This window comes from Tupaia chinensis, unplaced genomic scaffold, assembly GCF_000334495.1.
Source record: "Tupaia chinensis unplaced genomic scaffold, TupChi_1.0 Scaffold000549_1, whole genome shotgun sequence".
Lineage (NCBI taxonomy): Eukaryota > Metazoa > Chordata > Mammalia > Scandentia > Tupaiidae > Tupaia > Tupaia belangeri.
The window spans coordinates 2,221,144-2,237,024 of NW_006160061.1; the positions used below are offsets into that span (position 1 = coordinate 2,221,144).

Consider the following 15,881-nt stretch of genomic DNA (forward strand, 5'->3'; position numbering starts at 1 on the left):
AAAAAAAAAAAAAAAAGTAGAGCAAGCCCCACTTCTAGTCATCAATCTTTTTTAGTATATACCATGCCTATACTATTAACAGTATTTTTTCCCGTTCTCTCTTCTCTAGGCTTTTTGTCCTCTCTGCTCTCCTTAAACATCTCCAGGGGTACATGTTTATCTCAGGGCCATTGCATGTGCCACTTCCTCTTGCTGGAGCCTTTTACTTCACATTTTTACCAGATCACTCTTTCATATCCCTCAGGTCTTTGTTAAATATCACCTTTCCAGCGGCCTTTTTGCTGACTGCATTTAATATCCGTACCCACTTTCCTTCCCTTTGTTTACTCTCTCTTTCCTGACTTATTTTTCTCTATTGCATGTATTACTTTCAGAAATATCATATATTTACCTAATTGTCTTGTTTGGCACTGATGTCTCCAACAAAAATGTAACTCAGTAAGAAAAAGGATTTTTTTTTTTTTTTGAGAGACAGGTTTTTGCTACAGATCTCGTGTGCTCACTGAAGAGACAGAGAGATAGAAAGTGAGAAATCACCCTCAGGGAGGATGGCCATGCTGCAATTCCTTGTCCTCCATTCTCCTTTTAGGATCTTAGGCAAGCACGCACATGTGCCGAGTGTGAGTTTTAAACTGCTGGGTCTGCGACTTGAACCGTGGTTGACCACATGAGAGTCCCACAACATAACCGTTATGCCATTTGCTGGTCCCAAGGGAAAGGATTTTATCCTCCCCACTCCCACTCTTGTATTATGTAGCTTCTAGAACAGGCATAAGCAATATCTGTTAAATAATAAATTAATTATCTTCATGATTTTTGAAGTTTTCTTGTTATCAGAAAAGTCATGACGTATTTTTCTATGCAAAAATGCATCACTACCTTTCCAAGGACCCAATATTTCATGATATTATTATACACTTTGAACTAAAAGCTCCCTTTGTGGCAGGAGCAATGGTAAAACTAAGGACCAGGCAGTGGCTTGGTGAGGTAAACTTGGACCCACATAGGAAGGTCCTGGAGTCCTATGAGACTTACCTAGATTAGGGTTGGCTAAGACTGGGAGTGGATTGCAGCATGGAGACGCTATCTCTCTGTCTCTCTTGTTCAGGTTTTTCTGATGGTAAGGATCATATTCTTAAGCACTGAAAGGGAGGAATACAATGGGAAAATAGGAAGATGGGGGGTTCCTGAGACCCTCTGTGGGCTCCAGGGAAACTCCCAAGGGCTTTCTTTCCTTTCTGTCATGTCTTAATTCTGACCCACATATAACTACTTTTATGAATAAATGGCTCTCCCAGGTCTTCTGCTTTTTTGTTTTGTTTGTTTAAGAGCAATTTTTGCTCTACAGCATGTGCACTTTCTGGAAAGAAAGAGTGACAGAGACAGAAAGGAGGCATCACCCACCATGGAGGACGGCCACACTCCAATCTCTTCTCCTCCATTCTCCTCTCAGGATTTTGGGCATGCATACACTCATGCCTGGTGTGAGGTTGTTTTTGTTTTGTTTTGTTTTTGTTTTGTTTTGTTTTGTTTTTGAGAGGTTCTTGCTATAGGGCACGTGTGCTCGCCAGAAAGACAGAGAGAAACAGAGAGACAGAAAGCAAGAAATCACCCCCCAGGGGGGATGGCCACACCACAGTCCCTTCTCCTCCATTCTCCTCTCGAGATCTTGGGCACGCACGCACACGCACCAGGCGTGAATTTAAGCCACCAGGTCCAGGACTTGAACCGTGGTCAGCTACATGGGAATCCAGCGACATAGCCATTACACTAACTGCTGATCCCGCCTGGTGTGAGTTTTAAGCCGCTGGGTCCAGGACTCAAACCATGGTCAAATACGTGGGAGTCCAGTGACTTACCCATTATGCCATCCACTGGTCCCCTTACTGCTTGTTTTAAGCTGTGTTTGACATCTGACTGGTACGTTGGTGACTAGTGTTAGGTAAGCAAGCAATTCACAAGAACATTCCTATTAATGTTTTTTTGTTTTGTTTTGTTTTGTTTTCCTAATGTCCGTATTAAATAACTAGAAGAGATACTTTTACAAAATATTTCAAAGTTTTAGTTCCCTACTTTCTTTGAGAAATGAAGTCAAAGAAAACATTAGGTCAGATTCTTGAAGTTCTGCTATAGCAGGATTTGGTGTGTTTTGAATTATTTAGTGGGATTAAGGCCAAAGAAAGCTTTGTACTCTCAAGTTCTATTTTCAAAGAATCTGGGGAGTGAGTCTTGAGTTCTTGTTCTATATCCTAGGAAATCAAGTGGAAATTCTTCTTCAAGTCTTGGAGAAATGGTATCAGGGACATTTCGAGCAACCCCCACATCAACAGGTGAGGGTTTTATTTAAACATTTTTTAAATGTAACGTATTGCTTTATTAATATTTAAACACACATGTGAGTGTTTTCACTAATTTGGAAACAGCTTAAAGGCTTGATTTTAAAATGGTTCTCCTGTTTAATATTAGATTGCTCATTTACTCCTATGGTAATCTGATTTGATTTAAAGGCTATTAATGATACTAAATTTCAGATCATTTTAATTTTGAAATATTAAAATTATATTTACTTACCAGAGGCAGTAACTACCCACTGTGTAAATCAGTATGCAACAAGTTCATTAGTCTACCCAAAAACCCAAAAGATTTCAAGGTGGTGAGGTCCAATGAAAAGGAAACAGAGAGCTGCAGACTCTCAAGAGAATGTTCTCTTTCATTCTCCGTGAGAAACTTTAGGATGTGTTGGTACAAACTGGTTATTGAGATTAGGAGGGTCAAAGCAGAGAATAAGATAGGGTCCAGATGACCTCATTTATATTTGGACCGCAGACAGCTGATCCCTGAATTAATAGTAACGAAGGGACAATGGTGGCCCAATAAGTAGTTTGTTGTGATTTTTAGAAATTATGATGGTATTCACACAGGAGTTTTTCTTCCACCACATTCCCTGCCTCCTACAGGCTGATTTCATCCTGACCCAGAATGCTGCTGCATTGGGGTATGTAGTATTGCCAGCTGTAAATTGTAAGTCTGAGAGTCTGTCTGGCCTGCCACAACTGCAGGAAGCTGGAACAGTTCTGAGGATCTGAGTTTTGGTTTATGTGCATCCCTCCTGAACTCTGGGGCCCTGACTAAACTAGGTCTCTGGTTGCCCCTAAATAAGAAGAGACCTGCTTAGATGGACACAAAACCACTTTAATCAGATAAATAAGAAGAGACCTGCTTAGATAGACACAAAACCACTTTAATCAGAAATTGAGTACATTTTGCTCCATTTGTGTTTACTAACCATTCAGGACATTGCTGTTTTTCACTTATGCAAACAGGAAAAAATAAAACACAAGTAAGTAGTTACAAAGGTATTGGAAATTGAAAAGCAGCATCGTGAGAAAAAATTCTCAACATTGTCAATATTCTAGACAATAGGCAAAAAACACCAAATGACTGGAAAATTACCTGTAATTCACCAAAGTTGCAAATAGAAAAATAATAAATGATTAGTGACAGTTTGTTTTTCCCAAAATGTTATTCTATTTCTTTTTATTAAATTTTGTTTGTCCAACTTATTCTCTGGCATACTGTGTCCGAACAGGAGAACGACCACAGCTAATGGGCAGTCCAGATGTCCGTTGTTGTTATGCACTGTCCATCATCCCCACCCAACATAAAACCAGGACACAAGGTTGTACAGGGAGGAAGTTATCTGTCTTTCATGTCTTCCAAATTGGCATTTCTAGAGTGAAACCGTAGAGGAGTGCCTACAGAGTGGGTGATAGGGAAATGAAGAGGATATTACAGAGACAAATGAGTGCATACTTCCATCTTTTAAACTCATGTACTATCATTTACAGAGATTACATATTTTGATATGGCTCTCATTGTTGTCTTTTAGCAAAACAGAAGCAAAAAGTGGTAAGTTGTGTTTCCTTTTTAAATCTACCGTTAAGGTTCCTATACATACATGTCTGCAATGCTCCATCTCGGTGACCCAAATGGCCATAAAATAAGGGATGAGCCTCCTTGGTGGGGACCTGTCGTAACCATTGATTGCTCGGCCTGAGAATGATGAATGCTGTGGCTATCCAGAAGATGCGCTCAACCTCACCTTGTCATGCATGTCGAATCATCTTTTTCAGACGGAGCACATTCCTCCTTACGATGTTGTGCCATCGATGCGTCCAGTGGTGTTAGTGGGGCCGTCACTGAAAGGTTATGAGGTACAAATATCATGTTACTCTTCAGTTCTTGATTGAGAACATAAGAGACAATCATTGTGACGCTCGCTCTCCCAGGGTCTGTTTACATTTAGGTCCTGACAGAAGCCGACCCAGGATGTGAAGGCGGGTGGGACCCCATGGGCTTTATGTGGCCCTTTGCCCTTCTTTCCTCTCTTGCACATTCCTCATTTTTCATGTATTCCTTTGGGAAATTCTGGTCAAAACTTATATATACTATATATTTGCATGAAATTTAAAGGAAAAGACTTTCTGTTCTGACGTCCCATTATTACTAGAAAAAATAGACAAAGAACTGTATCAGGGAATATATGAGCAACCTTCTAGCAAATCTAACCTTGAGAACGCCAACAAATCTCACTCTGCTGGGTGCTTAAGACAATGGCATATTTCACCAAATGTTTCTCTGCTTATTTATTTAAAGGATAAATAGTAAAACACACACACACACACACACACACACACACAACCCACTAGTGAACTTTTGATATTAGACAATACCATGGAACCAGGAGAAGAGTAGAGACTTAGATGTACTACATATCAGATGTTGCCATTTTGACTTACTGCTATGGATAAAAGTAGATGGGATGCCGCATTAAAATCCAAAGGTGAGCAACCCCCCCCAAGGTACCTTTCCTCTTGAGCTAGGATGGTGTCTGGCACACAGTGAGCACTAGGTATACATTTGTTGAATTAATTCATAAACCTCTTTGAGGCAGATCTGTGAATCCCATCTCTTATTCACGCTTCCTCTCCTCTTTGTCTTTCTCTGAACTGGAAATATCAGAGGGATGTGCAGAAGAGTGGTCTGTAAAAATCCAACCCTGTGCATGGAGAGTGTCACTATGCACCAGTTAGCAGGATAGCTGAGCCCAGGGCTTGGAGCCTCTAGCTGCTCCTTACTGGAGGCAAGCACAAGGCAGGCAGTCAAGAGTGGCCTGCACCAGTGTTCAAAGCCAGTCTGTCCTAGCCCCTAAGAATGGAAGAGGGAAGAGGGTTTGCTTTGGGCCTGGTGAACATTGCTTGTTCATTCCTCAACCCTGGAGAAGAACCAAGGGGGTAAATGAGCAATTGCACGTGTTTAAGCATGAAAAGCACCTTCAAAGGTAACGTCCTTCTAGGAGACGACTGGCTGCAATAGGTCTTTGCTCGGTCGTAGTGCCCTTCCCTTCCACTTCTCTCACTTTTGACTTCTGTCTCTCTGCGTGTGTTTGCCTCATTCTTTTTTTCTCACCTCTGCAAAGGTAACAGACATGATGCAGAAAGCCCTCTTTGATTTCCTGAAGCACAGGTTTGATGGGAGGTGAGACATACAGATGTTTTTGTATTTCTATTTTCCTTTAACCAGATATGTATGATAAATTGATGTGTGGATCTATGTTTCCAGCAAAGGCAGAAGTTCTCTCATTTAAAGTTAGCTCATAGTCTTGGGAAGAAAATAATGAAAATGCTCTGAAAATATGAAATATAGCCTTGAATTCCCAAGGGAAAAAGTACCTTGAGAAGGATGATTATCTATTTGTTTTACTTAATGTATATGTCCTTATTTTCTCACATATTAGGGAATTTATACTAGGATGGGTTTCATGGAAAATATTAATTGAAGTACATAATATTTTGCATGTATATGGTGGCTCACTGGTAAAGCTACATAATATCACTTGGGAATTATATATATGTGAAATATATGAGGTTAGAAATATAAAGTATTAAATTATCTCAAAAGAAGAGTACAACAGTTGTTTTCATCACAAGCCTCCCAAAGTGACTGTTTTTATAATCAATAATATTTATTTGAACTTTTGAGTCTGTTTTATTAGAAGTGACCTTACTTTATTGGTCTATTTTGTATGTATCTTACTGTGACCCATCACTAATATGGCTCAGTCTTTCGCCTTCAAATAAATTTGTCATTCAAGTTTTATGAAAAATGTCTACAGTTTTTGTGTTCTGCAGAGAAATGGTAAAAGTTTGTAAATGTTAAGGTCTTTCACTATGCAGAATGTACACCATGTAAAACTAACCACGTGAAAAAAACCTAAAGACTTTTTAGAAATGTACAAGATTTAGAGACCAGCAGATAACATTATGGCTATGTCGCTGGACTCCCATGTAGTCGACCACGGTTTGAGTCCCGGATCTGGTGGCTTAAGCTGAGGCCAGGTGCGTGTGCGTGAGTGCCCAAGATCGCGCGAGGAGAATGGAGGAGAAGGGATTGCGGCATGCCATCCTCCCTGGGGAGTGATTTCTCACTTTCTGTCTCTCTGTCTCTCTCTGTCTCTGGCAAGCACACATGCCCTATAGAAAAAACCTTTCTGAAAAAAAAAGAAATGTACAAAATTTAAATGATGTGTATTAAGAAGTATGAATAAATGCATCCAATTTATCACCTTAAATGGACTAAATACTTTTAAAATACAAAATATATTTTCAAATAGATTTTAATAAATTGATATTTTAAGATGAAATAAAAACATAAATAGTACTGTAAGTACAAATTGTATATATTTCTCAAAAAAAAAGCCTTCTGCATAATTATGTTAAAAATAGTCATTAGTTCCTGAGACTACATTCAAAGAAAATAAACTTAGACTTTAATTCCAGTAATTGAGATTGCAGTTTAAGAAATATGGCGATTCCATGTCATTATTGTGTATTTCTAAGTACATTATATCAGTCACACTGCCTTAATAAATAGACTTAAAAGGGTATAAGGGCTCAGACACCATGGGAGTTTATTTTTTGCTCACTTAACAGTCTGAGGTTTATTTCCTTGCCTGGGATGGAGGGTGTATATAGGGAGGGAAAGATCAGCAGTAAGTTTGTTCCCCCTGTCATGTGGGGGCTGTTCGCCTGGGGTTGATCATTTCAGCCAGTTAGATGAGGCACAGAGCATGCTGGGTCTGGAAGTAGAGCATGTCATTCCTCACATTGCATTGGTTAGAATTTGGTCATGTGATCGTGCCTAACTACACAGGAACCTGGGAAATACAGTTTAGTTATGTACACAGGGGGGAGAAGAAACATATTGTGTTGAACCAATAACTGTCTCTGTCATGTTCATCTAGTGGATACAGGAGGCTTAATAAGAAAGATGCATTTATCCTATTCCACTCTTTTAAAACAGAGCATAGGCAGAGAATGAAGTAGTTTCAAAGAGAAGAAGTGAAAAGTACTGAATACTAGACTCATTGGAGGTGGAAGGAAATGTATATTCCTTTTATTCTAATTTCTCTTCTCTAACAACCACAATCAAATAGACAACCTACTTCTGTGTGAAAACTTCTGGCTATTGGGAATTCACTTCCTCAAAGAGCATTACAGAAAAACAGTTGAACTCTGGCTCCTTAACTTAATAGAATTGGTCTTATCCTGCCCTTTGATGCTCGGGACCAGAACCCTAACCTTCATCAGCTCTCTGTGGATTGAAAGCCACTAGCACACATGACCCAGTCTCTGCATTCTTGATTGTTCCTTCAGCTATGCTTGCAGTGATGTGGTTTTAACCTGTGGTGCGTCTACCTCATTTAGCTCTAAGCAGAGCCTTGTCTTCTGTCCCCACCACAGCCCTCCCTCTAAACAAACAACATCCCATAACACTGCCTTAGTTTGTGTTAGATTGTTTTTGTCCCCAAATAATGTACTTAAATGTCATCAGAGGTTTGAAAAATAGAAACTGTGGAAAAGAAGAAAGGATTTCTTATAACTTAGTAAAGAGAAAATGAGTGGCTTATTATGGCTGTCAAGAATGAAGACTCTGATGTTCTTCCTCAAAATGCTGAAATCCAGAAAGGAAGAAATTGATTTCACTGTAACAGCAGCGAGTTGTCTCGAATCAGGTAGAATGATCTGCATTGTTCACTGTACAAACACTGATAAAGTTGGTCTTAATACAAATAGAATTAAAATGTCCATGTGAGGTGTTCATGGGATCTAGTAATGAGGCCAAGGATTGGGAAAAACAATTCAACAGTAACAGAAGTAATAGCTGGCAGGGCCAGCAGATGCCATAATGATTACATTGCTGGACTCCCACACAGTCAACTGCAGTTTAAGTCCTGGACCTAGTGGCTTAAAACTCGCACCAGGTGCGTGTGCAGGCGTGCCCCAAATTCTGAGAGATGAATGAAAGAGAAGGGATTGGGGCACAGCCGTCCCCTCTGGAGGGATGATTTCTTGCTTTCAGTCTCTCTGTCTCTTTCTGTCTCTAAGGTGAACACAAGCATTCTATAGCAAAAATCTCTCTTAAAAAAAAAAAAGTAGTAATAGCTGGAGACAGAGACAAAGCCCTGGAAAGATCTGATGTGTGCCAGAATTGGAGGAAGATAGATCTTAAAGAGAGGAGTGAGAGAAGGACTTGCTTTCAAATACTAAGAGGCTCATACAGCAGGAAAGTAATGAGTTCATTGGTCGAGTAGGTGCAGAGACTTTGATAAAGAAGAAGAAATCACTGGTGGCTTCCCACTGACTCTGACACGTTTTCTGTGTGGAAAATTGTCTCACATTTGAGCTATGACAGTATGTTACATTATGTTTCACCCATTAATAAAAGGAGAAAACACATGTCCTTCATTGAAACCAGCCAAGAGAACAATGACAAAGAAGGCATAGTGATAGAGCATAGACAATATGATCTAATGGGAACCTACTGTTTCACTGACTAAGAATGCAGTAGGTTAGACAAAATAGTCATTTGAGAGTCCTATTATTTTTCAGAAAGAATAAAAATAGGATCCATTGGCTAAGAGACTTTCTTTCCCAACACTGCTTGACCAGTCCGATAGCTTGACAATTGTAGAATCATAAACTTGGCTTTTATTATTTTTTTCCATACCTTGGAAATTATTTGAGTCAATTTAGAGATACTTATTATACAGTTTTATTGCTATAGCTGCTTTTGTGGAGCCTAATTGTAACCCATGTAAGAAAAATGAAAAGTATAATACTAAATATTTCCCAAGGGCCCTTTGTATATGTGAATATCTACATATAGCCATGACTCTTATTTACAGACCATAAACTAAGTGAATCTAACAAGCTGTTTTGATGGCATCAGGTTGGCAAAGAAATAGTAAATGCACAATTGGCACAATAGTAGATACACAAAGATTCTCCTCACTTCACACCGCAGTTATTCATTGGGGATCAACCTTTTGGATGAAGTTTGTTCAGCTAGTTGAATCTACCATGCATAGGCTGAAGACCAAGCTGTCACCACTGCAATTTGTTGACCTATGCCAAATCTCCTAAAAGTTGTTTCTTTAGTTTTTTTGACACATGGATCAGATCAGCTCTATGGCATTTATTGAATGCTTTGAGTTGACAACATGGCCATAGCCAAAATCGCTCAGTGAACATCATGTAATCTACACAGACAAGATCTTAAGCTAAGGAACTATTAACCTAGTTATGTGCGAAGGAAAAAAAAAAAAGAAGATTTGAGAAAGAATTTGAAAGAAAGGAAGCTGAGTACAATTTAGGACAAGTCGAAGAAATAGTATTTATTTGTAAAAGGAAATGGAAACAGTTGATGCTGCCCAAAGCTGCCAGCCATGTAAGAATGAAAAAAATCTGTAATTGCAGACAACCCATGGAAAAGGCACAACAGTGACTTCTGTCTCATAATCATTATCATTCTCTTATAAACTCTGCTTACTATTTTCTCTTCAAATGCAGACTCATCAGTGGACTCTCAGATGCTAGAGATGATGAACTGAATGCTTGAAACTAAATGTGAATGTTTCAGTTAGTTGGTTGGGACTGTAAAATGTTTGACATTTCCAGTAATTGTCTTGTGTACATGATATATGTGTCTATTAACACAGTCCCCTCAACACCACCGAGAACTAGTTCAAGAAACACTTTCATGTGAGAGGTCTTCAAAAAGTTCATGGAAGTGTGTATGGGTTGTTAGGAAAGTCACAATGCGTTTTTGCACAGAAAAACAGGAAACTAAATCATGATATTCCCAACAACCTAATATTTTCAGGAAACTGTGCATGGATTTCAATTTTTTTTGGCACCCAAATACACTCAAACTTTAATTCCATTTCCTCATGAACTTTTCGAAATCCCTTTATATGTTATCTTATATACCCTTAATGACAGGATATCCTATGGCATAGTTGTGCCAAAACTCCTTTTGCCAATTTGTAGATTAGGCTGTAAGGGTTTAAAAGATGGCATGACATAAAAGATGGTCTATAGTCATGCAACTACCAAAAGAAAGAGCCAGGAAAACACTCAGGTCTTCCCCTGCCTTTCATACTATTCTGCTGACCACCTACTGTTCTGGTCTTTGAAGCACTTCTGCCTGTGAATAGTAGGAGTTTTTAAAAAGTTTTTAAAATGGGAACCAGCAGTTAGCATAATGGCTATGTCGCTGGACTCCCACGTAGTCGACCGCGGTTCGCATCCTGGACCCGGTGGCTTAAAACTCACACCGGGCGCATGTGTGTGCGTGCCCAAGATCCCGAGAGGAGAATGGAGGAGAAGGGATTGCGGTGTGACCATCCCCCCTGGGGGGTGATTTCTCGCTTTCTGTCTCTATGTCTCTCTCTGTCTGTCTGGCGAGCGCACGTGCCCTATAGCGAAAATCTCTCCAAAAAAAAAAAAAAAAGTTTTTAAAACTGAATTTCCAGCATATTAGATATAGCAAGGATATATAAAGATCTTATAGCTGTTACATCATCAACATGGAGATACCAATTTATTTTTTAATGAATATGCCATAACTGAAAATTAATGTCTTTCCATAAAAAATCATAGAAAACTAATATTCATAACTCACACCAGATTGCAATTTTGATGAATTTCAAAGTAGAAATAAGCAGCAGTTGGGGTTCAGACTGGATGTAGAGAATCATTTTTACAAGTTTTTGGGACATTTGCTGCTTCCCCAGTCTGCTGGGAGAAATGAACTCCTACTAGTCTGTTACCTACTAGCCAGTGACTCCTAACACTATGTCACGAAAAGGTTTCTAAAAGAACTTTTTCCAGATGATCAAGCAAGATGCATGGGAATGCTGAAAGACACTAAGGGGTATGAGTATAGCAAGAAAAGAAATAGAAAGGATACCACTTTAAGTTAGAGGAGAAGATGAATAGTGTCTATGCTAGATAGCATTCAGTGGTGAATGTAATTATTATGCTGGAAAGCTTTCTAGACATGGGAATTTGGGGTCTGTGTTTATTATGATAATAGCAAGCATCTTTGCACGGGAAATAAAAACTCCTACTTTATCTGAAGGGTTTCTAGGTCTGTGTCTATTGTCTTTGAATACTATTTCATGTCTGTATATTTTTATTTTCAAATAGCTTGTATTAGAAACTTAACTTGTATTTATTAGTGCATAAAAATTTAAAAAGAAGCTCTTAATTTTCACACCTTTTCCTTTATTTTTAAAACCTATGAAGCAGATATTTATATATATATATATATTTTAAAAACATTGGTTGTATTCAAAAAAGGCTTTGCAAAACAGTTCTTATAAATCGGGGGGGAAAGTGTTCATCTGTTGATAATCCCTTCAAATTTTAAGAATCAAGAGTCACTGTTTGGTCTGTATAAAACTAGAAGTTTTGTCTTTTACTTAAGTAGGATAGATCTTTGGGCCCTCCAAAAATCAGAATTTTAGGACATTGAATTCTGTCTGTAAACCGACCCACTGTCTCCAGTCATACGTTCGAACTGCTCTGGAACACAGATGTGTTTCTTTCCAGCAGCTCCATTCTTTGAAAACAAATAAACCAGAAACCCAGAAACACAAAAATAAACATGTAGATCCTATTCTGTAAAGGAAAAGAGCTGGCAATGAGACTTCAGATGAACCTCAAAGCTGCAGTGGCCAAGGGAGTAATGGAAACTCAGGTGTGGGGTTCACCCAGTCTCAACCTGATTTAAGCCCTGATTAAAGGGCTTGATCAGAGCAAGACCAAGATTCCCTATGTTTCTGCGCTTGGTGATTTGACTCATGTCTGGAGGCTCAGAGTTGCTGGAGAAGAAAACTGAACTGTAGGGGAATTATGGAGTCAAATGACTAAGCACTGGCCTGTTATTCAGGGTCCTGGTTTAGACTTTGTTAGCTGATTGGTAACCAGAGGGAACATCCTCTTTGTGCCTTTGTTTTCTTCTTGGTAAAATGAAGAAATTGTTACACCAGTGTTTTCTAATGTCCTATAGTAGTTGGACAACTTGTTATAACTTGCTGACATCATAAATAGACCCCAGTGCAGAAATCAGGGGTGCAGGGGTGCTTGCCTAGCACTGAGAGTGGTAAAGTTGGAGCTTCCCGAGCTCGGTCTCCCTTTAGTGCTCAAAATGGTTCTTGAGTTATTTCTGCAAAGCTGTTGGTTTTTGCAGAAGACAATTTGAAGATGCATCAGATAATCATTAGGGTCTAAAAATTTAAAAAATTAAAATTTCTTGACCACTTACAGCTTATAAATGCAATCATACAGGCAAGCAATGCTTCGCTTTAAAATGGCACCAGAGGGGCTGGCAGGTGGCATGGTAGTTAAGGGCACTGAATTCCCACATGGCCTACTGTGGTTTGAGTCCTGGACCTGATGGCTTGCTCTCTCTCTCTCTCTCTGTCCCTCTCTGGTCAAATTTAAATAAATAAAATTTTAAAATAAAGTTAAATAATTTTTTAAAAAATGACACCAGAAGCTGCCTCCATGGCCTGGTAGTTAAGGAAGCCATATCTCATGTGGCAGACTACACAGTTGAAGTCCCAGACCCAGGAGCTTAAGAAACACACAGGGCCCATGAACATACATGCCCAAAATTCCCAAAGGAGTGAGAGATAAAGGAGAAGGGACCATTCCTCATAGGGGATGCTTCCTCCTCTCCCTCCCTGTCTCTCTCTCTCTCTCTGGCAAGTGAAAGTGCCCTCTCGCACAAAAGACAAAAAACAACAACAACAAAACAACAAAAACCTACCATAACTTTTGCCTAGACTGTTGCTTTAAAGAAGCGATTTCCAACCATCTGTGAAACAGACTACTTTAAATTCTTCTTGAGGCTTCAGGTCACTAAGGTCAAGTAAAGAGTCTGCTGACAGTACTGACAGTGTCCCAGAGCAGGTGTGAGATGACATGTGATTCAATCATTGTCAGTAACACTGCCTCTTCCCTATTCCTACTCCCTAAAGGAGTTTGAAAGTGGAGAAACAGGGTTGCAGAAGCTGAGTGTCAGAGTGAAGAGTGCTGCTTTCCTTGTCTTTTCTGGGAATTCTGCCAAGCTGTGAAGATAAGGATGAGGAAGGCCTGTGGGGGCAGTAATGGCTTAGAGAGGCAAACTTTAAATCCTGCAAATAGATGATAATTGGGAGTGAGCAATCTCCATTTAAACTACAGAGTTTTTAAATTATAAGGTCCATGGGCCAGCAGGTGGCATGGTGGTTAAGGGCGCTGGACTTCCATATGGCTGACCACTATTTGAGTCCCTAACCTGGCAGCTTGCTTTCTCACTTCCTCTCTCTCTCTCTCTCTCTCTCTCTCTCTCTCTCTCTCTCTCTCTCTCTCTCTCTCTCTCTCTCTCTCTCTTTTTCTCTCTCTCTCTCTTGCTCACTTTGTTTCTCTCTGGTCAAATTAAAATAAATAAATAAATAAATGAAGTTAAATGAAATTATTCTTTTTTAAAAAAATTGTAAGGTCCAGGGGCCATCAAGTGGTATGGTGGTTAAGGCTCTGGACTCTCACATGGCCAGTCATGGTTCAGGTCCCAGACCTGGTGGTTTGACATTCATGCTGGGTGTGTGTGCATGTGTGCCCAAAATCCCAGGAGGAGAATGGAGGAGAAGGGATTGTGTTATGGCATTCTCACTCCCCCCACCTCAGTGGGGGTGATTTCTCACTTTCCCTCTCAGTGTCTCTTTCTCCAGTGAATGCATGCTCCCTATGGCAAAAGTGGAAAAAAAAAAAAAAGTAAGTTCTAGATGTTCTCATCAAATAGATCATATGCAAACAAACCCTCTCCTTCATTCATTTGCACCTTCTTTGTTTTATTCTTTTCTTACACAACTGCAGGAAACTTTCTAACGTATCAAAGTCCTGACATGATACTCACAATGCACTCAACTGTAGCGTCATATGACTGCCCACAACATGCATTCGAAGTCATGTGCAGATTTGCTAAGGAATCCTGTGTCTTCAGAAAAGAAATTGTATTTTTCACATCTGAGAAGTTAATCACTCTGGGCCTGTAGCGAAATGCTTCATGTATCATGAATTAACTACTGAGTAGAAAGAATGCAATTTAGTCACCAATTGGTTGACTGTTGTTCATGATTAAAATGAAGAGGGTTTGCTCCCTTTGACCAATAGCATCAAAATGTCAGGGCAGAGAATTTGTAGTTCCTGAAGATCTTGTTCAAAAGTAAATCAACTGAATTGTGGGGAAATTGTATGGCTGCTTCCTGGAAAGAGCATGGTTTATTCCTATGTTTTGATTCCCTCCCAGTATGGTGTGCATATAATGGGAGTTTGGTAAGGCAGACCACAATGGAGGAAGTTAATTTTTACTGGGGGAGTTTTTTTGTTAAATAACCAAAATCATCCTTCCTTCTGCTCTGCTTATGTTTTAATATTAGTCAAAGCCTGTTTGAAATGCTTGTGGCCAATGTTTATTATACTGTGGTTCCACTGGAGTATGTAAAGTGGTTATTAAGTGCTGTGGTTATGAATCACTTGGAGCATGCCCCATACATTTTTACTGGCTTGTGTTCTGTGTTCCTATTCATAGGATATCAATAACAAGAGTGACAGCTGACATTTCTCTTGCTAAGAGGTCTGTCCTAAATAATCCCAGCAAGAGAGCAATAATTGAACGTTCGAACACCCGGTCCAGCTTAGGTAAGATGTTCAAATGTGGTACTTGGTACTCGCCAAGCTGTGCTTTTAGACTGAGATGACACATGGTGTGCTTGTGCATGTCTTTTTCAATTTGCTCCTCATTCTGAATGGAAAAGTGCTGAATAACTAATGAGCATGCTAGCCATGGACAAGAAGGGAGCCTACTCTGTCTGCTCTAGTCAATCAGTTAATTAGTAGTCTGGTGAAAAGAATCCTCAATGAGCTCTCCCAGTCTGTTATTGCCTACCCATGTGAAACCACTTAGCTCTGCTTGTCTAAGCTTCTCAGTGAGGCCAATGAATCTGTCATACCTGAGTCACAGCCGACATGAAAGGAAACAAAGGTTCAGTCTTCTCAAATCTTTAGATGGAAAAGCTAGATAATGGTGTTCTTAGTGTTGCTGCTTCTGCTAGCTGGTAGTACACAAAGTGGTCACATTTTTAAATAGAGGTGGCAACCTCCATTAATAACATGCAGGGTGTTTAAATATATCTCTGCTAGGGGACTAGTCACAAAGCATCCCAAAATGCACTATGATGGAGAATAATAAAAGACTTTATCAAGCCATAGGTGAGCAGGGCTGTGGAGGATGGAGTTGTCATCCATGGAGTGAGTCCATTCTGCCGGTGAATCTCATCATTCATATTGAAAGCCGAGTCATGGTCTCCACAATCGCCAAGAGTGTTGTAGTCCACCCACAATCGGATTCTCTTTTGCATTCATGTTCTGAGGGTAACTTGTTTTAACTAGGAAAGGCAAGGCTCTTCCATGCCACTCCATTGTTTTAAC

At 39.6% G+C, this 15,881-nt stretch overlaps 1 protein-coding gene across 4 annotated transcripts in view; it reads left to right on the plus strand.

Moving 5' to 3' along the window:
• Positions 1-15,881, plus strand: part of CACNB4 (calcium voltage-gated channel auxiliary subunit beta 4) — a 311,756-nt gene that overhangs the window by 268,959 nt on the left and 26,916 nt on the right. For 3 of the 4 annotated variants that reach the window (XM_006157626.3, XM_006157627.1, XM_006157628.3), the window contains 5 exons: positions 2,254-2,330; positions 3,890-3,909; positions 4,134-4,214; positions 5,480-5,538; positions 14,983-15,092. In XM_006157626.3, coding sequence (XP_006157688.1) covers positions 2,254-2,330; positions 3,890-3,909; positions 4,134-4,214; positions 5,480-5,538; positions 14,983-15,092 — 347 coding nt within the window. Of the gene's footprint in view, positions 1-2,253; positions 2,331-3,889; positions 3,910-4,133; positions 4,215-5,479; positions 5,539-14,982; positions 15,093-15,881 lie in introns of those variants that run through there. The other variant, XM_027775350.1, reaches the window with a different exon arrangement.